We start from the raw sequence: 16,153 nt of genomic DNA, 5'->3' as shown, positions 1-16,153 counted from the left end.
GAGATCCCAAAACCAAGAGTCAGATGCCCAACAGACTGCTCCACCCAGGAGCCCTTAATGGGAGAGTTGACATTTAGTGAAAAATATATTTCATTTTATTCCTTCCAATTTATGTTCAGCTTATTACTTCACACTTTTGTTTCTCTTTTTCCTTGTTCTTGTTGGTTTACACCATTCTAATTCTGTTTTATGCCTTTTATTGTTTTGAATGTTCTTCTATACTCTGCCATTTTATTAAATGCCCCTATGTGCTAAAAATGAAACATTTTAAATTCATATTCATAATTTATTTTAAATTATATTTTAAAATCGTATCAACTATTCCTGTCTCACTGAGACACTCTATTTAAATCTATTATTCATTTTTCCCCAAGTAAAATGAGTCCCAATGTCCTGAAAGATGCCCTTATGTTCACATGCCTAAAAAGTCAAAATCTTTCAAGCTTATTAATATCATACAGAATGAACTCATAAACTTCTTGTGAATCACTTTACAACACATTTCCTGCCTTTCTTTATATATATACATATATATATCCTACTTCCCTGAAAAACACTATTACCAGATCTAACACAATCCAGTCTTTTTAAATCCATACTGACTGCTACAAAGTATATTAATTACTACTACTATTATTTTTTCTTTCCACTTTTATTGAGATGATCTGACATATAACATTTATTAGTTTAAGATGTACAACAAAATGATTTATGTATATACTAGAAAATGATTACCATGAGTTTAGTTGACATCTACTAGCAAACAGAAAAAAAGTTTTTCTTATGATGAGAACTTTTAAGACCTACTCTCTTAGCCACATTAAAATATTTAACATACTATTATTAACTAGTCACCATGTTATACATGTACATCCTTGGAACTTACTTATCTTATAATTAGAAGTTTATATCCTTTGACTAATTTCACCCATTTCCCCCACCCATTATCACCACTCTGGCAACCACCAATTTGTTCTCTGTTTCTATGAGTTTGGCTTCTTAGATTCTACACATAAGTGATATCATACAGAATTTTACTATGACTTATTTCATTTAGCATATTGCCCTTTTATGACTGAATAATATTCCACTATATATGTAAATCTTCCCTGACTTATAAAAGTTAGGTCTTGCTAAATCCATAACAAATTCAAACTATCACAAGAAAGAAATGCATTTAATACATTTAATCTACTGAACATGGTAGCTTAATCTAGCCCATCTTAAATGTGCTCAGAACACTTAATGCCAGCCTATAGTTGGGCAAAATCGTCTAACACAAGGCTCATTTTATAATAAAGTATTGAATACTTCATACAATTTGTTGAATACTGTGCTGGAAGTGAAAAACAGAACAGCTATATGAACTGCCTAGAGCAATCTATACTTTTAATCCATTCTGATCAAAATTCCACCGGTATTTTTCAAAGAGCTGGAGCAAATAATCCAAAAATTTGTATGGAATCAGAAGAGACCCCAAATCGCTAAGGAAATGTTGAAAAACAAAAATAAAACTGGGGCATCACATTACCTGATTTCAAGCTTTACTACAAAGCGGTGATCACCAAGACAGCATGGTACTGGCATAAAAACAGACACATAGACCAGTGGAACAAAGTAGAGAGCCCAGATATGGACCACCCTCAACTCTATGGTCAAATAATCTTCGACAAAACAGGAAAAAATATACAGTGGAAAAAAGACAGTCTCTTCAATAAATGGTGCTGGGAAAACTGGACAGCTATATGTAGAAGAATGAAACTCGACCATTCTCTTACACCATACACAAGAATAAACTCGAAATGGATAAAATGAGACAGGAATCCATCAGAATCCTAGAGGAGAATATAGGCAGTAACCTCTTCGATATCAGCCACAGCAACTTCTTTCAAGATATGTCTCCAAAGGCAAAGGAAACAAAAGCGAAGATGAACTTTTGGGACTTCATCAAAATCAAAAGCTTCTGCACAGCAAAGGAAACAGTCAACAAAACAAAGAGGCAAGATATTTGGGAGAATGGGAGAAGATATTTGCAAATGACAGTACAGACAAAAGGTTGATATCCAGGATCTATAAAGAACTCCTCAAACTCAACACACACAAAACAGACAATCGTATCAAAAAATGGGCAGAAGATATGAACAGACACTTCTCCAATGAAGACATACAAATGGCTATCAGACACATGAAAAAATGTTCATCATCACTAGCCATGAGGGAGATTCAAATTAAAACCACATTGAGATACCACCTTACACCACTTAGAATGGCCAAAATTACCGAGACAGGAAACAACATGTGTTGGAGGGGATGTGGAGAAAGGGGAACCCTCTTACACTGTTCGTGGGAATGCAAGTTGGTGCAGCCACTTTGGAGAACAGTGTGGAGATTCCTCAACAAATTGAAAATAGAGCTTCCCTATGGCCCTGCAATTGCACTACTGGGTATTTACCCCAAAGATACAGATGTAGTGAAAAGAAGGGCCATCTGTACCCCAATGTTTATAGCAGTCATGGCCACGGTCACCAAACTGTGGAAAGAACCAAGATGCCCTTCAATGGACGAATGGATAAGGAAGATGTGGTCCATATACACTATGGAGTATTATGCCTCCATCAGAAAGGAGGAATACCCAACTTTTGTAACAACATGGACGGGACTGGAAGAGATTATGCTGAGTGAAATAAGTCAAGCAGAGAGAGTCAATTGTCATATGGTTTCACTTATTTGTGGAGCATAATAAATAGCATGGAGGACAAGGGGAGTTAGAGAGGAGAAGGGAGTTGAGGGAAATTGGAAGGGGAGGTGAACCATGAGAGACTATGGACTCTGAAAAACAATCTGAGGGTTTTGAAGGGGCGGGGGGTGGGAAGTTGGGGGAACTAGGTGGTGGGTATTGGAGAGGGCACAGATTGCATGGAGCACTGGGTGTGGTGCAAAAACAATGAATACTGTTACACTGAAAATAAATTTTAAAAATTAAAAAAAAAAGAACAGCTATATGAGCACGAAATTGTTGCGTATCAATTGTTTACCTTCATTTGCATGGCTAAATAAGAGAAGTGGCATATTTCTGCTGCCCACTACCACAAGAAGGGTATCATACTATAGATCATTAGCCCAGGAAAGATTAAAATTCAAAATCGACATATGGTTTCTACTGAATGTGTATGACTTCTGCACCATCATAAAGTTGAAAACTCATAAATCAAACCATGTAAGTTGTGGACTATGTGTATATACCACATTTTCTTTATCCACTCAACCATCAACAGAACACTTATATTGTTTCCATGTAAATAGTGGTGCAGTGAACATAGGTGCAAATATCTCTTCAAGACAGTGACTTTGTTTCCTTTATATACTGATCATATGATAGTTCTATTTTTAATATTTTGAAGAACCTCCATACTGTTTTCTATAGTGGTTGCACCAATGTTCATTCTTACTAACAGTGCACAGCAGTTTCCTGTTCTCCACATTCTCACCTATACTTATTATTTCTTGTCTTTTGATACTAATATTGTAACAAGTGTGAGGTGATATATCATTGTGGTTATGATTTACATTTCCCTGATGATTAGTGATGTTTCATGTCCCTGCTCACCATATGGATGTATTCTTTGGAAAAACATCTATTCAGATCCTCCACCCATTTTTTGGAAATGTTTGGATTTTTGCTATTAACATGTATGAGTTCTTTATATGTTTTAGATATTAACCCCTTAACAGATGTATCACTTTTAAATATTTTCTCCCACTCCAGAGACTGCTTTTTCACTTTACTGATGGTTTTCTTCACTGTGAAGAAGCTTTTTAGTTCGATGTGGTCACACTTGTTTGTTTTGTTTTGCTTTTGTTGACTTTGCTTTGGGTGTCAAATCCAAAAAGTCATGCCAAGACCAACGTCAAGGAGCTTACTGCCTATGTTTTCTTCCTGGAGTTTTAGGTTTCAGGTCTTACATTCAAGTCTTTAATCCATTTTTTTTGAAGATTTTATTTATTTATTTGACAGAGAGAGAGATCACAAGTAGGCAGAGAGGCAGGCAGGCAGAGAGAGTGAGAGAGAAACAGGCTCCCCGCTGAGCAGAGAGCCCAATGCAGGGCTCAATCCCAGGACCCCGAGATCATGACCTGAGCTGAAGGCAGAGGCTTTAACCCACTGAGCCGCCCAAATGCCCCTCTTTTAATCCATTTTTAGCTGATTTTTAGGTATGGTATAAGACAGAGGCCCAGTTTCATTCTTTTACATGTGGCTATCCATTTTTCCCAACATCATTTCTTAAAGAAACTATCCTTTCTCCATTGTATATTCTTGGCACCTTTGTCCTAAATTAATTGGCTATATAAACATGGGTTTATTTCTGGGCTATTATGTTTCATTAATGTAGGTATCTGCTTTTATGCCAATACCATACTACTTTGATTACCAGAATTTCATAATATAGTTTTGAAATCAGGGAACATAATACCTCCAGCTTGATTCTGCATTCTTTTTTTTTTTTTTTTAATTTATTTATTTGACAGACAGAGATCACAAGCAGGCAGAGAGGCAGGCAGAGAGAGAGGAAGGGAAGCAGGCTCCCTGCAGAGCAGAGAGCCCGATGCGGGACTCAATCCCAGGACCCTGGGATCATGACCTGAGCCAAGGCAGAGGCTTTAACCCACTGAGCCACCCAGGCACTCTTGATTCTGCATTCTCATAACTGCTTTAGCTATTTGGGATCTTCTGTGGTTCCAGACAAATTATACAACCGTTTGTTCTACTTCTGTGAAAAATGCCATTGGTATTTTGTTAGGGATTGCACTGAATCTATACATTGCTTTCGGTAACAGTGATATTTAACAATATGAATCCTCCCAATCTATGAGCACAGAGTATCTTTCCATTTATTTGTTTCTTCAAATTCTTCATCAACGTCTTACAGTTTTCAGTAAACAGATCATTCACCTCTGTGGTTAAACTTATCCTAGGTATTTCCTTCTTTTTGATGTAACTATAATGCATTTATTAGTTATTTTATTAATTCTAACAACTTTTTGATGGATTGAGATTTTCTATATATAATATCATGACATCAGCAAATAGAGACAGTTTCGATATTTTTATTTCTTTTTCTTTCCTAGTTACTCTAGCTAGGACTTCCCATACTATGTTAAATAAAAGCAGTGAGAGTGTTCATCCATATCATACACCTGATCTTAGAGAAAAGCTTTCAGTTTTCACCACTGAATACGATGTTTGCTGTGAACACGTCATATATGACCTTTATGATGTTGAGGTGTTTTCCCACTATATTACTAATATTCAACTCAAGAAAATATACTCTAATGAAAGATTATATAGTATTTTATAAATTTTTTATTATTACCTAAGGCTACTTTTGTATTTTTTGTACTTACCCTTCTCCAAGTTTTTCTAATACATCAAAAACTTCTTCAGGCTGCTTAGTCAAACTGTCTTCACTCAGCTTTTTCAGCTTACTGATGAGAAAAAAAATAGAAAGAAAATATTTTCCTTAAGACCTTTTGTAAAATTTTTGATTTTATTTTTAAGAGGCAATATGTTCACATAGTTCAAAAATAAACAATAAATTTTTTTTTAAAGATTTTATTTATTTATTTGACAGAGAGAGATCACAAGTAGACGGAGAGGCAGGCAGAGAGAGAGAGAGGGAAGCAGACTCCCTACTGAGCAGAGAGCCCGACGCGGGACTCGATCCCAGGATCCTGAGATCACGACCTGAGCCGAAGGCAGCGGCCTAACCCACTGAGCCATCCAGGCACCCCAAATTTTTTAAAAATAAGGTAAATAAGCCCCTTTCAACGCCTCTTCTTAATCTGCCCAGAAACACCTGAAATAACTAGTTTTATTACCTTCTTGTGAAATCTTTATACAAATATGAATATATATATTTATTTCTCTCCCTTAACACACAAGATGGCATTTTATACACACTCTTTTCTATCCACACTATTAAATACTATGCTGTTTTCACTTAACAACATGTAGCCTATGTTGAAGTACATAGAAAGCATCCTCATTCTTTCTTACATCTATATGCTATACTATTGCAAAGATGTAGCATCTCTTACTCACCAATCAGTTATTTATGGATATCTAAGTTTCCTTTTTCTATTATAAACAACACGGTACTAGATAAATGTGTACATAAGTCAGTTCACACATGTGTCAGTATATCTGCATGATAAAATCCCAGAAGTGAAACTGTGAGGTCCAGAGACCACACCATACACCCACACAAAAAATACAGAAGCATATATGTTGACAAATAGGTATATATACTATAGGCATAATCGTATGTCATAACAAATAATGCAATGTAACTAACAAAATCACTATAATAACTATATAATAATTACTGAAGTTATTGATTACATTCTACATTTTATCTACTATAACAGTATGTTATATAAATATATATGTATATTGATAATATTAGCAAACTGCCCTCCAGCGGGCTCATACCAATTTATTCTCCTACCATTAGTAGATGAGAGAGCCTCTTTTTTACAGTTCCACCAACAAAGTTCTTAACTATATATTTGGGTGTTAGTCATATATTAGCTAAGAATTTGTTATTCAGAATAAATTTAATCTTCATCTCTCTTATCATGAGTAAAACAGTATCTTCTAACATTACCATGAAACTAGACCATTTATGCATTTCCTTTGCTCATTTTTCTACTGTTTTTTTTTGGTCTTTTTCTTATCTGTACATAAGATATATTGGCTTTTGTTTAAGTTGCAAATATTTTCACTTGTATTTTGACTTCATTTATGAGGTTTTAGTTTTATACTCTATCTGACTGATTGCTGTAAAAAAATGTGTTTTCATTTTGTTTTGCCTTCTTAAAATCATCTACATGTATGGCATATGCAGATAACTGGAATCAAGAGGTAAAAGGGAATAATCACAGTATATTTGATAGAACAAAATTAATTCAATACAAATAAAACACCATGCATGAAGAATCAAAAGAATTCAGTATAAACAAGAAAAAGTGATCAGAATATAAAGGTAAGCAGGGTCAGGTTTTTAAAAAGTTTTATAAACCCGTTAAAGAGCTCTATTAAAAACGATCATTTCCCACATAGAAAATCCGAACAGACCAATTACTAGGAACAAAACTGACCTGATTTAATCAAAACATTACCAAAAAATAAAGGTCTAGGACCAGATGGTTTCACAGGTGAGTTCTATCATTTAAAGAATAGTTAATACCTATTCTCTTCAAATTATCACAAGAAACAGTAGAGGAAGAAAAGCTTCCAAATACATTCCACAAGGTCAGCATGACCCTGATAACAAAACCAAAGACGATACAAAAAAAGAAAATGACAGGCCAATGTCCCTGATGAACACAGATGTAAAAATCCTCAACAAAATATTAAACACATACAACAATACATTTAAAAAGATCATTCACCATGATCAAGTAGGATTTATTCCAGGCATGCAAGGATGGTTCGATATTCACAAATCAATCAACACGATACACCACATAAACAAAACAAAGGATAAAAATCGTATGATCATCTCAACCAATGCAAAGAAAGCATGGGACAAAATTCACCACCCACTCAAGATAAAAACTCTCAAAAAAGTGGGCTTAGAAGGAAATACCTCAACACAATAAAGGCCTTTTATGAAATATCCACAGCTAACATCACAGTTAATAGTGGAAAAACTGAGAGCTTTTCCTTCAAGATCAGGAACAAGACAAAGATATCCATCCACTTGCACCACTTTTATTCAACATAGTAGTGGAAATCCAAGCCACAGCAATCAGACAAGAAAAAGAAATAAGAGGCATCCATATTGGTAAAGAAAAAGTTAAATTGTCACTATTTGCAGGGAACATAAACACTGTACATACAAAATTCTAATGACTCCATAAAAAAACTAATAGAAGTAAGAATGAATTCAGTAAACCTGCAGGACACAAAACTAATACCTAGAAATTGGTAGCATTTCTATATACTAATAGCAAAGTAGCAAAAAGAAAAATTAAGAAAACACCATTTATAACTGCACCAAAAAAGAATAAAATGCCTAGGAACAAACATATCCAAAGAGGTGAAAGACCTATACTTCAAAAACTATAAAGCATTAATTAAAGGAATTAAAGATGACACAAATAGAAAAAAATTCTACACTCATGGATTGAAAGAACAAATATTGTTCAAATGCCCATTCTATCCCAAGCAATCTACAGATTCAATACAGTCCCAATCAAAATGCCAACAGCATTTTTGTTAAAACTAGAACAAATAATCCTAAATTTGTATGGAACCACAAAAGACATTGAATAGCCAAAACAATCTTGAGAAAGAAGAACAAAGCCAGAGATATCACAATTATACATTTTAAAACTGTAGTAATCAAAACAATAATGGTACCAGCACAGTACACAGACACATAGATCAGTGGAACAGAACAGAAAGCCCAGATAAACTCACAATTGTACAGTCAATTAATCAATGCCAAAGGAGGCAAAATGACACAATGGGGAAAAGACAGTCTCTTCAAAAATTTATGCTAGAAAAACCACATGGCTACATGTGAAAAATGAAACTAGATCACCTTTTAATACCATACAAAAAAATAAATTTGAAATGGATTTGAGATTTAAATGTGAGACCTGAAACCATAAAAATCCTAGAAGAAAATATAAGCAGTAATTTCTCTGACATTAACCATAGCAACATTTTTCTAGATATGTCAATTTGGCAAGAGAACCAAAAACAAAAATAAACTACTGGGACTACATCAAAATAAAAAACCTTTTGCACAGCAAAGGAAACAAATCAACAACAAAAAAAGAGAACCTACTAAATGGAAGAAGATATTTGCAAATGATGTCTCCAATAAGGTATTAATATACAAACTTAAGAACTTAACACCAAAAAATAACAATAATAACAAACAATCTGATTTAAAAATGAGCATAGTATCTGAACAGCCCTTTCTCCAAAGACATTCAGATGACCAACAAGACACATGAAAAGATGCTCAACATCACTAATCATGAGAAATGCAAATCAAAACCACAATGAGTTATCACCTCACACCTGCCAGAATGGCTAAAATCAAAAACTTAAGAAATAATGAGAACTGGAAAGAATATGGCCGAAATACCATATGATCCAGTAATTCTACTACTGAGTATTAACCCAAAGAAAATGAAAACACTAATTCAAAAAAAGAGAGCAGGGCGTCTGGGTGGCTCAATGGGTTAAAGCCTCTGCCTTCAGCTCAGGTCATGATCCCGGGGTCCTGGGATGCTCCTGGGATGGAGCCCCTCATCAGGCTCTCTGCTCAGCGGGGAGCCTGCTTCCCTTCCTATCTCTCCCTGTCTGCCTGTCTGCCTACTTGTGATCTCTGTCTGTCAAATAAATAAACAGAATCTTAAATAAATAAACAAATAAATAAACAAACAAAAAAAGACAGGTACTCCTATGTGTATCACAGCATTATTTACAATAGCCAAAATGTGGAAGCAACTTAAGTGTTTATAACTTTTTGAATGGGTAATGAATATGTGTTATACACACGCGTGTGCACACACACACACACAAAGAAATATCACATAACCATAAAAAAAAGTTGAGATGTTGCCATTTCAGATGACATGGATGGACCTACTGGTTATCATGCTAACTTATTTCAAGTCAGGCTGAGAAAGGCAAATACCACATGATTTCACTCATATATGGAATCTTCCAAAAAAATGAATAAATAAAAGTCAAAATCAGACCTATAAATACAAAGAACAAACTGATGGCTGTTGGAGGGGACAGGAGTGGGGGGCTGGGCAAAATGGGTGGTACAGGGTGGAAATACAGGCTTCTAGTTATGGAATGAATAAGTCATGGGAATAAAAAACACAGCATAAGGATTATAGTTGATGATATAATAGTGATATAAGACAAATGATAGCTACACTTGTGGTAGCCACAGCATAATGTATAAACTTGCTGAGCCACTATGTGAACCTATGTGTACTATGTTCACTATGGATACACCTGAAATAATGTAACACTATGTGTCAACAATATCCAAAAAAATAAAAAAAATCACTTCTCCTCTAATGCAGTGGAAAGATATACAGTAAGCTAAAGTGAGAAGAGAAACTGTAGTTAGGAGCAGATTCAAAATATGGATGCATAGAATACAGTATTAGCAGTAAGAATGAAGGGAAATTATTCAACATATTAAAGAGACATTATCAACAGAAACTGGTTTTGATTAAGTATCATTTGATTATGAAATATCTAAGAAACAAGGGTCAAAGAGAAAACAGATCTCAGGAAAATATATTTACAAAATCCGGACACAAAGAACGAGAAGGTAGTAACCAGCCATGTTAAAGGCTACTGAAAATTCAAACAATTTCAAGATTTTAAGTGTCTAATACAGAATTTCCACTTCCAACCATAAGCAAGTAGCAGGATGCAGAATTATCGATCTGCAGTAAACTAGAAAACTCAACAAAGCATAGAAAACAACTATTTTCAAACATTAGATATCAAGCATTTCAGGACTGAGATTCCTAAGAAAAGGGAAAGATGTAAGATAAGCCCTACTGTCACCCATGCTTTAGATCTAGAGGCTATGCCCAGATTATAACACAGGGAAAGGTAAACTCAAACACAGGCCAATAACTTTGCTGAGATGAAGAAACAGAGATGGGAGTTTGGGAGGTAATGCAAATAAAATCTGCATCACAGAATACCTGTGAGAAGAGAGCTAGCAGAAAAAGATCCCTAGCAATCTACATGGGAACTCCTTTAGCTATTTAGCTGAATACCAATCTCTGCATCATTTAAAAAACCTAACAAAATCAATTTCTTAAGAAAAAAAATTACAAGGGAGCTGAAAAAGAACAACTCCCGGAGAACCCATGCGGCTGAGAATCTTTCCCACTAAGAGAAGCTAAGAGAACTCTCACAATACAAAGGTCACCAACAGAGATCCCTCAATGACCTTGTTTTAGAAAGGATACTACATCAACAAAACATAAATTCTACTTTGCATTCTACAAAAAGGAAGTTAAAAACAAGTCTTACAAACACTGAGCCAATCCACAAGGTAACTTAAACTGCATACCAGAACAAGTCTAACTCCTTAAACAACTAAGGAGCCCTCATGATTCTGCCTCATAAAAGAGGTGCTAAAGAGATCTCTAGCCCCTTCCTCCATTTGAGGACACGCAAGGTATCTACTATGAACAAGAAAGAAAGCTTCTACCTTAATATAACCATCCCAGCACCTTCAACCTCGGACTTCCAAGCTTCCAGAACTGTGAAAAACGAATTTGTTGTTTATAAGGTACCCAGTCTGTGGTGTTTTGTTACAGCAACCTAAACAGACTAAGACAAAAACCCAGTTTGTTTTCTGAAAAGACCAACAAAATTAACAAACCCTTAGCTAGACTTGAGAGAGAGAGAGAAAGAAGAATTCAACTAAAATTAGAAATGAAAGAGGGGACATCAAAAATTCGTGGGTCACAGAAATATAAAGAATTATAAGAGATTACTATGAATAGTTATAAACCAACATATTAGATAACACAGAAGAAATGGTTAAATTCTTAGAAACATATAACCTACCAAGACTGAATCGTGAAAAAATTAAAAATCTCAGCAGACCGGTAACTACTAAGGAGACTGAAGCAGTAATCAAAACCGTCTCAACAACAACAACAACAAAAAAGCCCAGAACTAAAGGGCTTCACTGGAGGATTCTATCAAACATCAAACGTCTAAGGAAGAATTAGCACCAACACTCTCAAACTCTCCCAAAAAACTTCAGAGGAAGGAACACTTACAAACTTACTCTGTGAGGCCAGCATTACTATGATACAAAAATAAAACATGAAAAGCACAGATCAATATCCTTAATGAGTACTGATGTAAAAATCCTCAACAAAATACTAGCAAACCAAATTCACAGCACATTAAAAGAATTATATACCATTACCAAGTGGAATTTATACCAGGAACGTAATAATAGTTCAACAAATAAAAAGTAATAGTTTAGGGGCACCTGACTGGTTCAGTCGGTTAAGCATCTGTCTCTTAATTTCTGCTCAGGTCATGATCTCAGGGTCACTGAGATCAAGACCCCTGCTGGGCTTGTGCCTACTTAGGATTTCCTTTCTCCTTCTGCCACTCATCCCCAGTTCACACTCACTCTCTCTTCCTCTCTCTCTCTCTCTCTCTCTCGGAAAAAAAAAAAAAAGCAATCATTATGAAAACCACATCATCATCTCAATTGATGCAGAAAAGTATTTGGCAAAATGCAACAACCTTCCATGATAAAACAACACTCAACAAATCAGAAATCAAAACTATTCAACATATCACCTTATACCCACTAGGATGGCGCCTATCAAAAGGTAATGAATTTAACAAAAAATTTAATGTTTCTTTTACCACAATTTTATTTTTTTAAATAGGTTCCATGCCTAATGAACTCACAACCCCAAGACTGAGTCACAAGCTCTAGAGACAAAGCCAGCCAGGCATCCCTCTTTTACCACAGTTTTTAAAGAGGTCTTAGTGACTTAAAACAGAAAAAAAGAAAATTTTCCCCATTTTTTCATTTATTTAAAACTGTTTAAATCAAAAATAAAAACTAATGAGGAGCTAAATAACATATGTATAAGTAAAACATAGGACAAAACAACACAAAGGAAAAGAGATGAAAAATGGAATTGTACTCTTATAAGGGCCTCATATTATATGTGAAGTGATAGAAAATTATTTAAGAAAGATTTCTGATAAGTTAAAAATTCATATTGCAAACCTTAGAGAAATCACTAAAAACAAAAATCAATGAGGTAACATGAATACATCAACAGTGGAGATAAAATGAAGTAAAAATTACTCTACTGATCCAAAAAGGCAAGAAGGGGGAGGGGAGTGCAGAGAGGAACAAAAAACAGATTGTGACAAGTAGAAAAAAATGACAAGACTTTAGATTTAAACTATAATACATCAGGACACTCCCCACTTTTGGTTATGATAGTGTGAAGAGGTTGGCAAATGCTCCTCAAACAAAAACACTGAATAATATCATCAAAATCAACCATTTTGGGACGCCTGGATGGCTCAGTCAGTTAAGCGTCTGCCTTTGCCCCAGGACATGAACCAGGTTCCTGGAAATGAGTCCCACTTTGGGCTCCCTGCTCAGTGGGAAGCCTGCTTCTCCCTCTGTCTCTGCCTCCCCCTGCTTGTGCTTTCTCTGTCAAATAAAATCTTCAAAAAAAAAAAAAAATCAACCAGTTTGTGCATCAAGAAAATTGACAGTGGTTGCAAACTTCCCAATTTGGAGGCACCTGGGTGGCTCAGTCAGTTAAGCCTCTACCTCCAGCTCAGGTCATGATCCCGGGGTCCTGGGACTGAACCCAACACCAGTCTCCCTGCTCAGAGCAAAGGCTGTTTCTCTCTCTCCCACTGCTCCTCCCCACCATGCACATCCACACTCTCTCCTTCCCATAAAAAAATAAAATCTTTTAAAAGACAAAAAACTTCCCAAATTTGACAACATGCAAGAAGAAAAACAAATCCCAAGTAAGATAAACACAAAAAGATCCACATCTAGACACACTGTAGTCAAACTGCTAAAAGACAAAAAGTCTTAAGAAAGCAGTAAGAGAAAATGACTCCTCATGAACAGTAGAACAAGAATATGATTAACAGCCAACTTCTCCTCAGAAACCAGGCCAGTCCAAAGATAGTGAAAGGAAACACTCAAAGGGCTAATTCTATCTCTAATTCTAAATACAGCAAATTTATCTTCTACAAATGCAGGGGAAATAAGGACATTCCCAGATAAACAAAAACTGAAAAAATCTGTTGCTAGCAGACCTTCTTTATAAAAAATAATAAAGAACTTCTGAATTAAAGGAGATGCCAAATATTTACATAAACATAAAAGATATACTTATCTTGGAAAACATAAGATTATATTAATAATTATAGTATTATATTATTGAAATTACAACATACTTAGGTATGATATATTTATATATACATATATAAATATAGACATAGATATAAAAGAAAGAGTAAAGAAATGGGGCTGTATTAAAGCAAATTTGTTATATTTTACTGGAATTAAGTCAACCCAAAGTTGATCACAATAAAGAGATATACTATATTAGACAACTATAGTTACTCTAAATCCCTAAAGCAATTACTAAGGAAAAACTGGGGGAAAAGTAGTTAACAAAATTCTACTGGTTAATTACATTAAATATATATGGAGTCAACCAACACCAAAGAAACACAAATATGTTATAAAAACATATTACCAGCAGCTATATGCCAACAAATTAAGCAATCTGGAAGAAATGGATGCATTCTTAGGGACATATAAACTACCAAAACTGAAACAGGAAGAAAGAGAAAACCTGAACAGACCCACCCATAACCAGCAAGAAAACGAAAGCAGTAATCAAAAATCTCCCCAAAAACAACAGTCCAGGGCCAGATGACTTCCCAAAGGAATTCTACCAAACATTTAAAGAAGAATTAATACCTATTCTTCTGAAGCTGTTTCAAAAAATAGAAATGGAAGGAAAATTTCCAAACGTTTTCTATGAGGTCCCTTGATCCCAAAACCAGACAAAGAACCCACAAAAAAGGAGAATTACAGACCAATATCCCTGACTTACATGGATGTAAAAATTCTCACCAAGTCAACAGCCAATATGATCCAACAGTACATTCAAAAGATAATTCACGATGACCAAGTAGGATTTATTCCTGGGCTGCAAGGGTAGTAGAACATCCTCAAATCAACCAATGTGATATACACATTAATAAAAGACAGGACAAGAACCATATGATCCTCTCAATAAATGCAGAAAAAGCATCTGACAAACTACAGCATCCTTTCTGCTTTTGTTTTGTGTTTTTGTTAAAGATTTGGTTTATTTATTTGACAGAGACACAGAAATAGAGGGAACATAAGCAGGGTGGGGGTGGAGGGGTCAGAGAAGGAGAGGCAGGCTTCCCACTGAGTGGGGAGCCTGATGTGGGGTTTAATACTAGGACCCTGCGATCATGACCTGAGCCGAAGGCAGATGCTTAATGACACCCAGGAACCCCAGAGCATCCTTTTTTTTTAATTTTATTTTTTAATAAACATATAATTTATTTTTATCCCCAGGGGTACAGGTCTGTGAATCGCCAGGTTTACACACTTCACAGCACTCACTATAGCACATACCCTCCCCAATGTCCAGAACCCCACCCCCCCTCCCAACCCCCCTCCCCCCAGCAACCCTCAGTTTGTTTTGTGAGATTAAGAGTCACTTATGGTTTGACTCCCTCCCAATCCCATCTTGTTTCATTTACTCTTCTCCTATCCCCTTAACCCCCCATGTTGCATCTCCTCTCCCTCATATCAGGGAGATTATATGATAGTTGTCTTTCTCCGATTGACTTATTTCGCTAAGCATGATACCCTCTAGTTCCATCCATGTCGTCGCAAATGGCAAGATTTAATTTCTTTTGATGGCTGCATAGTATTCCATTGTGTATATATACCACATCTTCTTTATCCATTCATCTGTGGATGGACATCTAGGTTCTTTCCATAGTTTGGCTATTGTAGACATTGCTGCTATAAACATTCGGGTGCACGTGCCCCTTCAGACCACTACGTTTGTATGTTTAGGGTAAATACCCAGCAGTGCAATTGCTGGGTCATAGGGTAGTTCTATTTTCAACATTTTGAGGAACCTCCATGCTATTTTCCAGAGTGGTTGCACCAGCTTGCATTCCCACCAACAGTGTAAGAGGGTTCCCCTTTCTCCGCATCCTCGCCAGCATCTGTCATTTCCTGACTTGTTAATTTTAGCCATTCTGACTGGTGTGAGGTGGTATCTCATTGTGGTTTTGATTTGTATTTCCCTGATACTGAGTGATATGGAGCACTTTTTCATGTGTCTGTTGGCCATCTGGATGTCTTCTTTGCAGAAGTGTCTGTTCATGTCTTCTGCCCATTTCTTGATTGGATTATTTGTTCTTTGGGTGTTGAGTTTGCTAAGTTCTTTATAGATTTTGGACACTAGCCCTTTATCTGATATGTCGTTGGCAAATATCTTCTCCCAT

At 35.7% G+C, this 16,153-nt stretch overlaps 1 protein-coding gene across 2 annotated transcripts in view; it reads right to left on the bottom strand.

The window, feature by feature from the left end:
- The window catches only part of STK3 (serine/threonine kinase 3), a 275,492-nt gene that overhangs the window by 222,634 nt on the left and 36,705 nt on the right, over nt 1-16,153 (bottom strand). Inside the window, exons 1-2 of one of the 2 annotated variants that reach the window (XM_032858620.1) lie at nt 11,277-11,319; nt 5,404-5,484 (exon numbers count right to left, since the gene is read on the bottom strand). In XM_032858620.1, coding sequence (XP_032714511.1) covers nt 5,404-5,484; nt 11,277-11,290 — 95 coding nt within the window. In that variant the 5' untranslated portion in view covers nt 11,291-11,319. Of the gene's footprint in view, nt 1-5,403; nt 5,485-11,276; nt 11,320-16,153 lie in introns of those variants that run through there. The other variant, XM_032858619.1, reaches the window with a different exon arrangement.

This window comes from Lontra canadensis, unplaced genomic scaffold (genome assembly GCF_010015895.1).
Source record: "Lontra canadensis isolate GAN:19392208 unplaced genomic scaffold, GSC_riverotter_1.0 scaffold15, whole genome shotgun sequence".
NCBI classification, from domain to species: Eukaryota; Metazoa; Chordata; class Mammalia; order Carnivora; family Mustelidae; genus Lontra; species Lontra canadensis.
This window is presented reverse-complemented; position numbering and strand designations above follow the sequence as displayed.